General features: G+C 36.4%; 1 protein-coding gene across 3 annotated transcripts in view; it reads right to left on the reverse strand.

Moving 5' to 3' along the window:
• Window positions 1-1,970: 1,970 nt before the first annotated feature.
• Window positions 1,971-12,372, reverse strand: part of NELL2 (neural EGFL like 2) — a 462,863-nt gene continuing 452,461 nt past the window's right edge. For 2 of the 3 annotated variants that reach the window (XM_027542641.1, XM_027542642.1), the window contains exon 21: window positions 2,548-2,685. In XM_027542641.1, coding sequence (XP_027398442.1) covers window positions 2,635-2,685 — 51 coding nt within the window. In that variant the 3' untranslated portion in view covers window positions 2,548-2,634. Of the gene's footprint in view, window positions 2,686-12,372 lie in introns of all 3 variants that reach the window. The other variant, XM_027542640.1, reaches the window with a different exon arrangement.

Here is a 12,372-nt window from a genome sequence, read left to right on the forward strand (position 1 = left end):
GAGTAAGAAATAAGGCATTTAACAACCTTGTTTTCAAAGAACAAAGTCCTTAAGAAGCAATTGATTACTGCTCGCCTGGGTAAACAGTAATTCTCCCGAGTATCTATTATTTATGGGATAAACCTTGAAATACAAAATTCAATCTGAACACATTTATTGCTTTAATAGTCCTTGGAAGAATATAATCTTATTTTCTCCCTCTTTTCTTCTCCATGTTATGAGTTCTCTCTCTTTCAGAAGTCTATAGAAACCGGACTCTGAAAACCACCAATACACTCAGAGCCCTACAGAGACTTATGATAGAGTGGGAGTGTGCAATTCCACCTCGTTTCTTCTTCTAGAAGGCATAAAACATCTAAATGATGAGTATATACAAGTATATGGATGTAAACTGTGAGTGTGTATACAAGTACACACACATGCAAATGCACATATTTCATACTTTTCCCAGAAAAGCAAGTATTAATAAAATATATATTTTATGGAGATTTACATGAAACCCCAAATCTATATAAGGAAAAAATACGTGGAAAAACTTTCAAATTAGTATCTTTTTGGAGACTAAATTGCTAGTTTCCACAGTAAGTAATACCTGCTCAAAATAAACTTTATGCTCTGCTGAAATTTTTAGTTAAGTATAAAAAGGCTGCAGAAAAAAGAGTATTTATAAGTCCAGGGAATACTGAGAGATACTTGAATCGACACATTCAGTAAATACTACACATGTCAAAATATTAAGACATTTATACATTATCCTTTAGCTCGGCTCCTATGAGGTTATTTTCATAGCAATGGGGAAAAGGCAGTTAAATACCGCTTTACCTTTTCCATAGCTTGCGGGAGTTACATCTTGTCCACTTCCATTCTTTTTTCTTTAAAGAAGTCTCTATGCAACTAAAATTTAATAAGATTTGTATTTCTTTTTCACCCTAGTGCAAAACATACAAATAGGGAAATATTGTATTTACCATCACTATTGAGCATCTGTGGCTCAGACGGTAAAGCGTCTGCCTACAATGCAGGGTTCGATCCCTGGGTCGGGAAGGTCCTCTGGAGAAGGCAATGGCACCCCACTCCAGTACTCTTGCCTGGAGAATCCCATGGATGGAGGAACGTGGTAGGCTACAGTCCACGGGGTCGCAAAGAGTCGGACACGACTGAGCGACTTCACTTGGTCACTTGATTTGAGCATCTGTAAGTTTACTTTTTCCTCCTGAGATTCTAGTGCATCAAAAATTTTAACATGTAATATCATAATCCCTCCTAACATTGGGATTCTTTAAATTTGTATATCAAATTGTGAAGGACAAATTTTTGAAGATATTCCCAACTCTCACATACTCCTTTCCTTATGGACATCAGTCAGAATCCTGGCAGGAAACAGATGGCACGCTCAAGCTGGCTAATTAAAGAGAGTTTAACAAAGGGACCATTTATAAAGAGGCTATAGGAAACAGGGAAGACAAGAAACTGAGCAGGTACCCACAAAGACAAAACAGCCAGAGTTGTTATTATCCCTGAAGCCAGAAGAAGCAAAATAGAAGTCGGGAGAGGGTAGCTGAACAGGGAGGGCCACCTGCCAGGAGACGTCGCTTTCAGTGACACAGCTAATCACGGCAGTAACCTGACAGGAAAGGAGCCAGCAGAGTAAACAGCCAAACTCTCTCTTTCTGATATCCTGCTGGTGGTCGCTACTAGTCAAACTGAGTCAGAATTCAGAGGACAACAGAACCGATTAATATGATGTGCATAAGTCAGTCCCCAGGACATGAGGGAGGGTGAAAGGCAACCTGGGGAATCCACAGGGGCAGAACGAAGGTATCCTTCACACCCCCCATTTTGGCATGTAATATAGCAAAAATCACCTTCAGTTTGGGAGGTGGGAGTGTTTCATCAGCAGAACCAGAAAGCAATTTGTATGTTGAAGAATGTGTGGGGCAAAAGGAACACAGTAAGCAAACACTGGGACATGTTATAAGGTAAGAGAAATATTTATTTAATTTTACACAAGAACGAGCTTATACTGAACAAATTCAACCAAATATTAAGTGCAGTAAAACAAGGAAATAGGGATGAGTTCTCTTGTTAGAAAATATTAAGTAACCATGCCTGTGCATTATTTTTATCATGACAATAACGTTTCAGATTTCTTCTCAGAGTGTATATTGTACATATAACATGTTATAGCTTCTTTGCTTTGCTTCTGAAAATAGAACTCAATCACTGCCTTACATTTTATTTTTGCAGTGAAGAACTGAACTGATTCATGAAGATTCTGATCTAGAGGAGTATTTTCTGCACCAGTGAAGCCAGAGGTTTCCAAAGCCCCCATAAGCTCAGGCTTTATGTCCAGGGATCATGATGTCATGGTATGTATTTCACACCCATTCTTCCACACGCTTGACGTCAGACACCGTTGAGGTGGAATTCTGGTCTAGTTTTGCCCCAAGCCTTTTCCTTTTGTGATTTTCTCAAGCTCCATGAATTTCATAATTGAAAGTTCACTCAGCTAATAACAATGCTGCACTTAGCTGCCCACAAATCATCCACTTTAAGTTTTACCTTTTTTTTTTCTTTTTTGGTCTTTTTAATGAAACATTCTTTAAACAGAAATTTCCAGTGAGACAGTTAACTTCACAGTTCCTGAAGGCACTGTGGATCCACTGAGCAACAGATGTGGCCATTCTAGAGAAAAGACAGGGGAAAAAGGCACAGTATGAATTTTTAAGCCACTAGTCAGTTCTCACTGATTGTTACACATAACCGAACAGTGTATTTGTTATTTATATGCTCCTGAAAGTTCAGTGTCCTAATCACTTTTCATGTCTCACTTAAAAACCAACTGTGGCCAGTTATTTGTGGTAAATCATAGGCTAGCAGCAGCAGCTTTCTTTACTCCATGGCACTCTCTTAGATCACATTTGTTCTTTTATTTGCCCATTCACAAAATAAGCACTGAGTAAACTGAGCCCTAGACATGCTGATGAATAAAGCAGATATGGTTGCTACTCTCACAGGACAGGGCCTATAGCTGTATCCATTAATAATCAAGTGTACAATCAAAAATTGTAAAAAGTGCTAGAAAAGAAACAAACTAGGTGATGTTATGAGATTAATAAAAAGTCTGGCTACTTAGATTGGGTGGCCAGAGTAGAATTCTATATAGAAGTGATGTTTAACCCAAGACCTCAAGATAGTTCTGTGAAAAGTTATGCCAAGAGCACAGGGAACAGAATTAGTAAAGGCTTTAAAGTGAAAAGAGTTCTGTGTAGTTAAGACGCCTAAAAAAGTTCTGTCTTGGCAAGAATTCTAAGTGAAGAAACTATAGAGATGAGGCAAGGAAAACAGGGAAGAGCCAAATAAGCACAATGGGTTTTTATAACAAAGTACCAAAATAGTATAAAAAATAGTGCACTGGGACAACCCAGAGGGATGGTACGGGGAGGGAGGAGGGAGGGGGTTCGGGATGGGGAACACGTGTATACCTGTGGTGGATTCATGTTGATGTATGGCAACACCAATACAATATTGTAAAGTAATTAAGCTTCAATTAAAATAAATAAATTTATATTAAAAAAATAGTATAAAGAAGGATGAACACTGAAGTGTTGATGCTTTTGAATTGTGGTGCCGGAGAAGGCTCTTGAGAGTCCCTTGGATTGCAAGATTAAACCAGTCAGTCCTAAAGGAAATCAACTTTCAATATTCATTGAAAGGAATGATGCCGAAGCTGCAAAACTTTGGCCACCTGATGCAAAGAGCCTACTCATTGGAAAAGACCCTGATGCTAGGAAAGATTGAAGGCAAAAGGAAAAAGCGGCGGCAGAGGAAGAGATGGTTAGATAGTGTCAGCAAACTCTGGGAGATACTGGAGGATGGAGGAGCCTGGTGTGCTACAGTCCATGAGGTTGCAGAGTTGGACACGACTTATCAACTGAACAATGACAGCCAAAATAGCATAATGTATTACAGAAAAGAAAAAAAATTGTATCTTATTCTTTTGAATTTTCGCAATCTTTCTTCCAGTGGCTCGCTGATAATAATGATAGCGTTGTTATCATTGTTAGCATTGTTAACACAATCACAAGATGATAATATCCTTCTACTTTTTGAGTGCATACTCTGTGTCAGAAACTTCACCAGAAACTTTAAATACATTATCTAATTTCAACCTCAGAGCATTCCCAGTAGGATCACTATTAATAGTGATGATTTTTAGGTTCAGAAACTGAACATCAGAAAGCTTAAATATCATGTCCAAAGTCTCACAGCTAATATAAGGATACAACTGGGATTAAAATACAGGTTAGTCTGACTCTAAAGCTCATCTTCTATTTGATATATTCTCTCAGATAATTGACTTTACATGATTGAAAATGTATCAGACCTTAATATGATAAAACCAAAAGGTTCAGATAAAACTTAAGAAAGGACCTTAATACTTTAGCCTTTGTTAAAGCTTACCAAATGAGAGAAAAGACAGTCTATATCCAAGAAGAATATTATCAATTTAACTTAACCCTCTTTCTTTTAATTGTTATTAAGCAGAATTCTTACTCTAATGGCAAAAAACTGTGACAGACAACCATTTCTTAGCTCTCCAGCAGTGTTTTAAAGCTTTGTTGTTTTGCTCAGAGGCTGAGCATTTCTAACCATAACCTGGTCACATGATCTTTCCCAACTCACTGACCCAGTGAAAGGAGAGGTATACCAGTTCCCAAGAATATCAGTTCCTCAGACTGTATGGATTTTGAGCAGAGAGAGTTAGGGAAATTTCTGGAGTATAAGTAGATTTTAGGAAGAGAAGATATATTTCCCCAAATCTTCGAGTAATGTTTTTCTTATTCCCTATCAGTATGTTCTGCTATAGGAACATGAATGCTACAGACCATGCCATTGATAGCTCCTCAATTAAGGAAACCTAGTTGATATAAGAAAGAGTAATAAAATATTCCACTGGGGTCCAATTTCAGTAATGGCATAGTTACTTACACAAGACTGTCTCTCATATGGATAACTATAAAGTTTGGACAAAATATAAAAATTATTTAAATCAATGAATTAGTGACTAAAAGCAAGCAGACACTGGAGGAATTTCAATCTCTGAAAGGAGAGAAATGTATTGTGTGAGATTCTTTTCTACCTGGCATTTTCCCTTAGGGCACTGTCTAGTCTGTGAAACTTAGGATAACTACAACTCAAGCAGAAAGCCACAATCTGATAGACTTCAGATGTTGGAGGACAACACTTGGGGCTGCCAGGGTGCCTGGAAATTCAGAAGGAAATATCTTAGAAAGGAAGGAATGAATCAGCATGGAAACTCCCCTCAAATCAGTGGCTGGTCTTTGAATTGCAGAGGAGACTCTAAAAGGACAATCAGAGAGTCACAGCTTGAAGTTGGAGAGCTCTGAGCAGATATTTCAGATGCTGCTCCCTGTGGGTAGTAGTGCTTAAAATCTGTGCCCTACCAAGTTAAAAGGGACTGATAAAAAATTTCAGGCTTTCATGTTTAGGAATAAAACAGTCTCAAGATTAAGAGATTCACCCTAGAACTAAGGGTACATCTGGAATAGATCTAACTAATATAAAGTCTAGCCTTCTCAATTGCAAGTTTATTGGCTGTAATTTGAAATTTGCTAGAACGACAACAGTCTTCAGGGGAAGCCAACAGAATGGAGGACCTATAGAGGACCTATTCTATATTCTGTCCACAATATCCAATAAACCATAACCATTATTAGATATGTGAAAAAACAAACAAGCAGAAAAAAGTGACTCATCAAGAGAAAAAGTAGTGAAAGAGAAATGACTCAGAGTTAATCCAGTTGGTATAAATGCAGATAAAGACTGTAGTCACCAGGCTCCTCTCTGTCCATGGAATTCTCCAGGCAAGAATATTGGAGTCACTAGCTATTTCCTTCTCCAGGGGATCTTCCTGAACCAAGGATTGAACCTGGGTCTCCTGCACTACAAAGTGATTCTTTACCGTCTCAGCCACCAGGGAAACCCAGATAAAGACTAGAAAGTGTCTATTACAAATGTGTACAAAGATGTTAAGAAAAATTTAAAAAAAAGGTTATAATGAATGAAAAGGTTGTAAATTGCAGCAGAGTAATGAAACTAAAAATAAAATTAAATAAAAATTCTGGAACTGAAAAGCACAGTATTTGAAATGAAAAATTCATTGGATGGGCTTAACAGAAGATTAGAGATGGCAGAAGTAGTCTGTAAATTTGAAAAAAATATAGAAATTATCCAATATTTAAAACAAAAAGACTTCTTCTTCTGGAACCCCTATGATTCGAATGTTGTAGCATTTAATATTGTCCTGGAGGTCTCTGAGATGTTATTTGCAATAGTGAAAAATTCAAAGCAACCTAAATATTCATGACAAGAGGAATGTCTAAATAAATAATTGTGCACCCTTTCTGTGGAACATCATGCTGTAACTTTCTAAAAATGAGGTGGACCTGTAAGTACTGACATGAAAAACTGTCTAAGTCATATTATTAAGTGAAATAATGGAGCCATCATTTATGTTAAAATACATATGCACACAGATAGGGGCAACCCCATGGAGAAAAATCTAGAAGCATTGTTAATGGTGACTGTTTCAAGGGAGAGGGCTAAGACAGCGGGCATTGGAGGAGGGACTAATCAGAGGTACTTTCGTTTGATCTATTAAGTTCTGATTTTTAACAAGGAGAATCTACTACTGAGGAAATTTTAAATGGTTTTTAATGTGCAATCTATTTTTAACATGCGTCACAAATGTGGAAGTGATGAAGTTATAATAAACTGTAAACTAAGTTGCTTTAAAAAAAAAACAAAACAAAAAGAAAAGGATTGAAATAAAAATAGAATCTCAGTGACCTTCAGGGTAATATTAAACCATATAACACATGGGTGATTGGAGTCTTGGGAGAATAAGAGGGAGAAAGTGTGGCAGACAAAATATCTGAAGAAACAATTGTCAATTTTTTCTCAAATTTGGTGAAAAAAAAATCAATTTAGATATTCAAAAAACCCAGCACATCCCAAAGAGAATAAAGACAACAAAAATCACACTTAAGTGTATCACAGTCAAAATTATAAAAACCAAAGGTTTTTGGTTATATTATTATTTTAGTTGTTGCATAAGCCAACAACAAAAAATAACGATATAAAGAGTTATAATTAAGAATCTAAAAGAAAAATTAAATTGAATAATAGAAAGACTTATATAAAACTAATATAAAAATAAACAGAAGGAAAGCAAGTGGATACTTTCCTTGCATACATAAGATTATTAAAAAAACAACATATAGAACAAGCAGAAAACAAATCGCAAAATGGTGGCCCCTAAATACATGAATGTCAAAAACAATATCAAATATAAATCGACTAAACACTTCCGTTAAAAGACAGAAACTGTCACACTGGATTAAAAAGTAAGAACTATTTATATATTATCTATAAATATGCATTCTAAATATAAAACTATAGACAGGTTGAAAGTTGATGAATCAAAACATAGTGTGTGGTTTCATAAATACCAGGCAAAACTGACTACTTGTCTAGAAATCTTGTTAGCGATAAAGAGGGACATTACTTAATGATAAACTGGTCAATTCACCATTAGACATAAAATAATACATACTGTGTGATACACATATGAATTTTTAAATAGGAAAAATACATTTGTTGTAATGAAATAAAATTGAGGTTTCCTACAGGAATAGGTATTGCCTGCTGCTGCTGTTAAGTCGCTTCAGTCATGTCCGACTCTGTGCGACCTCATAGACGGCAGCCCACCAGGTTCCCCCGTCCCTGGGATCCTCCAGGCAAGAACATTGGAGTGGGTTGCCATTTCCTTCTCCAATGCATGAAAGTGAAAAGTGAAAGTGAAGTCGCTCAGTCGTGTCCGACTCTTAGCGACCCCATGGACTGCAGCCCACCAGGCTCCTCCATCCATGGGATTTTCCAGGCAAGAGTACTGGAGTGGCGTGCCATTGCTTTCTCCTAGAAGGGGGCAAAAAGTTACTTGCTAGACTGTTGAAAGTATTCTATATTTTGATTCATCAAACATAAAAAATTTGCACAAAATCGCTATGTATTTGACCTTAACAAACATTACCTTGATAAAACCTAGAATAAAAGATGATCTACTGAAACTTAGGCTGCTATGAATAGTAACCATCCACTGCCATAAAAATCTAATTATTTTTTACACAATAACAGTGAGTTTCCTTAACACCCTGTTATTTCTGGCTGTATTTTACTGGTAAAGGAGTCCTCATCAGTCTGCATACTAAACTCTATAAAATCAAGATTAGAAGACAGCTGACTTTCAGCTTTCAGTAAAATGTTTCTATATAATATATACAAAGCATAAAATATTTTATTAGCATATATATTTAATATAATTTTTATAAAATACTGTTATTAATACATTAATGTTTATAAATTATATAACAGATAGAATAAATATATGTATAATTATAATATATGTACACATATGTGCTATAAATTGTTGTTCAGTTGCTAAGTCGTCTGACTCTTGGTGACCCCATGCACTGCAGCACACCAGGCTTCCCTGTCTATAAATAATCTACATAAAAATGAATATATTTTAAATTCCACTATTATCAATATTTTAGTATATCCTCATAGATTTCATTTCATATTTCTCTGTTTTTAGCCTTCTTGTAATCAAAGTACATATATAATCACACAGTATTTTTATCTTAATTTTCATTATAAGCATTGTTGGTACTTGAGTGATTGAATGATGCAATCATAAAATTACGTATAATGTACAGTTGTAGTATTATATGTTAGATTTTGTTGTTGTTCTGTCACTCAGTCATGCCCCACTCTGCGACCGCATGGACTGTAGCACTCCATACCTCCGTGTCCTTCACTACCTCCTGGAGTTTATGTTATATCAGATGCTGTGTGCTTAGCTGCTCAGTTGTGTCTGACTCTTCATGACCCCATGGACTGTAGCCCACCAGGCTTCTCTGTCCATGTGGATTCTCCAGGCAAGAATATTGGAGTAGGTTGCCATGCCCTCATCATAATTTATTTAACCATCTTTCCATTGTTGGGTATTTTGGTTTCTTTTTGATTCTGCATGCCAATTAATGTTGAGGTGAATATTAGAATGCACACAGTTTGTTCCATATTTTAGATTATTTCTTTTGGTTGGATTCTGAGACTCAGGATTAATAAGATTTTCTGGATATTTCTGTGGAGATGGGGATGGGACTAGGAGGTATATGTTGGCTCTTGATTGTATTTTTCAATGTCACTAACTCTGCAAAAAAACTACAATTCCACTATATCACTGTTAACATTGGAAATTATTGTGAATTTTTTTTTTACTGTAGTATGTGGAAATAATAAATCATTATGTTAGTTTATATTTATTTCAATTATTTAAAAGCTGAATGCTCTCCTCTTTTTTAACAGTTGTATTTTTTCAGTCAGTCAGTCAGTTCAGTCGCTAGTGAATTGTTTATTCATTCTCTGTTATTTATGGGAAAATAAGTATTTTTAATTTTCATGTTTTTAATCTAATAAAGATATCATATCTGCTGAACATATTTTTCCAGTCTCTAATTGTGATTTTATACTTTGCTAATTTTGTATATCTATAGAAGCTCTAAATTTTTTGAGGTATATTTTATCACTTTTATGTTAGAAAAGGCATCTCTCTTCTAGAATTTTGATAAATATTTGATTACTTATCTTTATTTTGATTTATTTTTAATATATAACACTTTTTCCACATGGGAATTGTTTTGATACATAGCATACTAGTATATACAACTTACATCCCTCAAATTGCTATCCAGTCATTCCAGTATTCATAGAATAATCCTTTCTTCTCTTTTGATCTACTAAGCTCTTCTGACTATATTACTCCTTGGTAGCTCAGATGGTAAAGAATCTGCCTGCAATGCAGGAAATCTGGGTTCTGATCCCTGGGTCAGGAAAATCCCCTGGAGAATGGAATGGCAACCCAATCCAGTATTCTTGCCTGGAGAATTGCATGGACAGAGAAGCCTGGCCGGCTACAGTCCATGGGGTCGCAAAGAGTTGGATGCTACTGAGTGACTTTCACTTTTTATTTGCCTCCTGGTGGCTCAGACGGTAAAGAATATGCCTACAATGCAGGGTTCGATCCCTAGGTTGGGAAGATCCCTTGGAGAAGAAAATGGCGACCCATTCCAGTTTTCTTGCCTGACCCTCTAATATCTCCTCCTTCCTTATTTATCAGCTGGGTACATCTCTCTTTATAGCCTGGAACTCAAAGCACAATTGCCTGAAAGCTCTCTGGAGTTGTGTAGTTTCTATCAGATTTAGGTAAGACAGCATTAGTAATTCATTTTTGATGTGAATTCAACTTCTGAGTGAAGGAAACATTTTTTTTTTTTTTTGTAACCTAAGCAATTTAATGGAGAAGGCAATGGCACCCCACTCCAGTACTCTTGCCTGGAAAATCCCATGGAAGGAGGAGCCTGGTAGGCTGCAGTCCATGGGGTCGCAAAGAGTCGGACATGACTGAGCGACTTCCCTTTCACTTTTCACTTTCATGCATTGGAGAAGGAAATGTCAACCCACTCCAGTGTTCTTGCCTGGAGAATCCCAGGGACAGCGGAGCCTGGTGGGCTGCCATCTATGGGGTCGCGCAGAGTTGAAAACGGCTGAAATGACTTAGCAGTGACTTAGCAAGCAATTTAAATTTAAAGATATCTTTAAAAAGGAAAGGGAAGCTCTTAACCCTATTTCTCCCAGCTAACTCTTAATTCCTCAGGAAGTAAGATTGCTTGTTGGACAGCCTCTTAGCACAGTTCATTCTTCCTTCAGAGTGTCCTTCACAGTGAGTAATGTTGTCTCTGTCTGTTTCATGACTTAATGTTTTTGCTGTCCACTACCAACAATAATAATAGCCAACATTTATTGAGCACTTACTCTGAATGTGTATGAAACGTGTAGGAAACATTTTGTGGGGGCCCTTTCACTTAATTCTTAAAGCAACTTTCTCAAGTAGACAATATAAATTATTCTTAAGTAAGTAGTATTTTTATTCCAAGTTTTAGGTGAGAAAAACAGAGTCACAGAGAGATTTATAAATGTCCCTTGAGGTGACATTGCTAGTGTGGTGGACCAGGCTCTGAATCCAGGTAGCCTGATTTCAGATGCCCCATTCTTCACCTCTAGACCAGTGCTTTCCTATAGAATATTCTGCCATGATAGAATTGTTCTCTGCATGTGCTGTCTACTATGATAGCCACGAGCACATGTGAACACTTGAAATGTGGCTCGTGTGACTGAAGAACTGGATTTTTAATTTAATTTCAATGAATTTAAATAACCACATGTGGCTTCTGACTACAGAACCGGATAGCAGAGCTCTAGACGATAACCTGTTGGGGAAAATTTTCCAGGAACAATTTTTGCTGTTTTTGGTTATCATTCTGCCCTGGCACAACACCCCACACAAGTTGCATTTATTGACTACACCAGTAACTCAGAAGTGGTAGGATGGAGAGACAGTAAATGCAAATAGTGCTTTGACAGTGTCGAACTGTGAAGAATGCTTACCTCCAATGCAATCTCTCAAGCCTATTTGGCATAAACTTTATTTTTAATATAGCAAAAAATAAATATAATAAAATGACTATTAGGGATACATTTGGTAGCATTGAGCATATTCTTATAACTCAACTTAATAAGAAGGGAAAAGGGAAATGGCATCAAATAGTAACTTCTGAGAAATGGCAGTTATCTGACAAGAAATGAATCTAATGCCAAAATACACTTTCTGGAAACAATTCTACTAGGAGTCAAAAAGTCCTATTTGTTTGTAAGGCAGTAAATGGCAAGCTCATTCACACTCTTTACCCCCAGAAAATACTGTAATGTTTTCTGCCTATTACTGATTGCATTTTTCTTGTTGGAAGTATCTGTCTGAGCTATATCTGGTGTGTTTTACATTGCATCACTCAGTATATATTTTTGTTGTCACTGCTCAGAACAATAATCTATTAGGAGATTAAGAGTGTAAAGAGACTCAAATATCTTTGGCAATTAAATGTCAGAAAGTATTGCCCTATTAATCATTAATACCGAAGTTTCTAGATAATGCACCACTAAATGCACTCAAATGTATCCATATTAAATGTATATTAAAGTGGCACTGCATATACATTGCTAGTAACTTTTTGTAGTAAAAGTAACTTTCAAATGTGCTAATGCACTTTTAGAAGACCCCATTAAATGTTCCTCCCCAAAAGCTGTGCTTGATTGACAAATTGCATTGACTGAAAGAGCTAGAAATTTCGGTGTGAAATAGATAATAATAGTTTGAGATAACTTAAGGCA

The sequence above is a fragment of the Bos indicus x Bos taurus genome, chromosome 5 (assembly GCF_003369695.1).
Source record: "Bos indicus x Bos taurus breed Angus x Brahman F1 hybrid chromosome 5, Bos_hybrid_MaternalHap_v2.0, whole genome shotgun sequence".
NCBI lineage: Eukaryota > Metazoa > Chordata > Mammalia > Artiodactyla > Bovidae > Bos > Bos indicus x Bos taurus.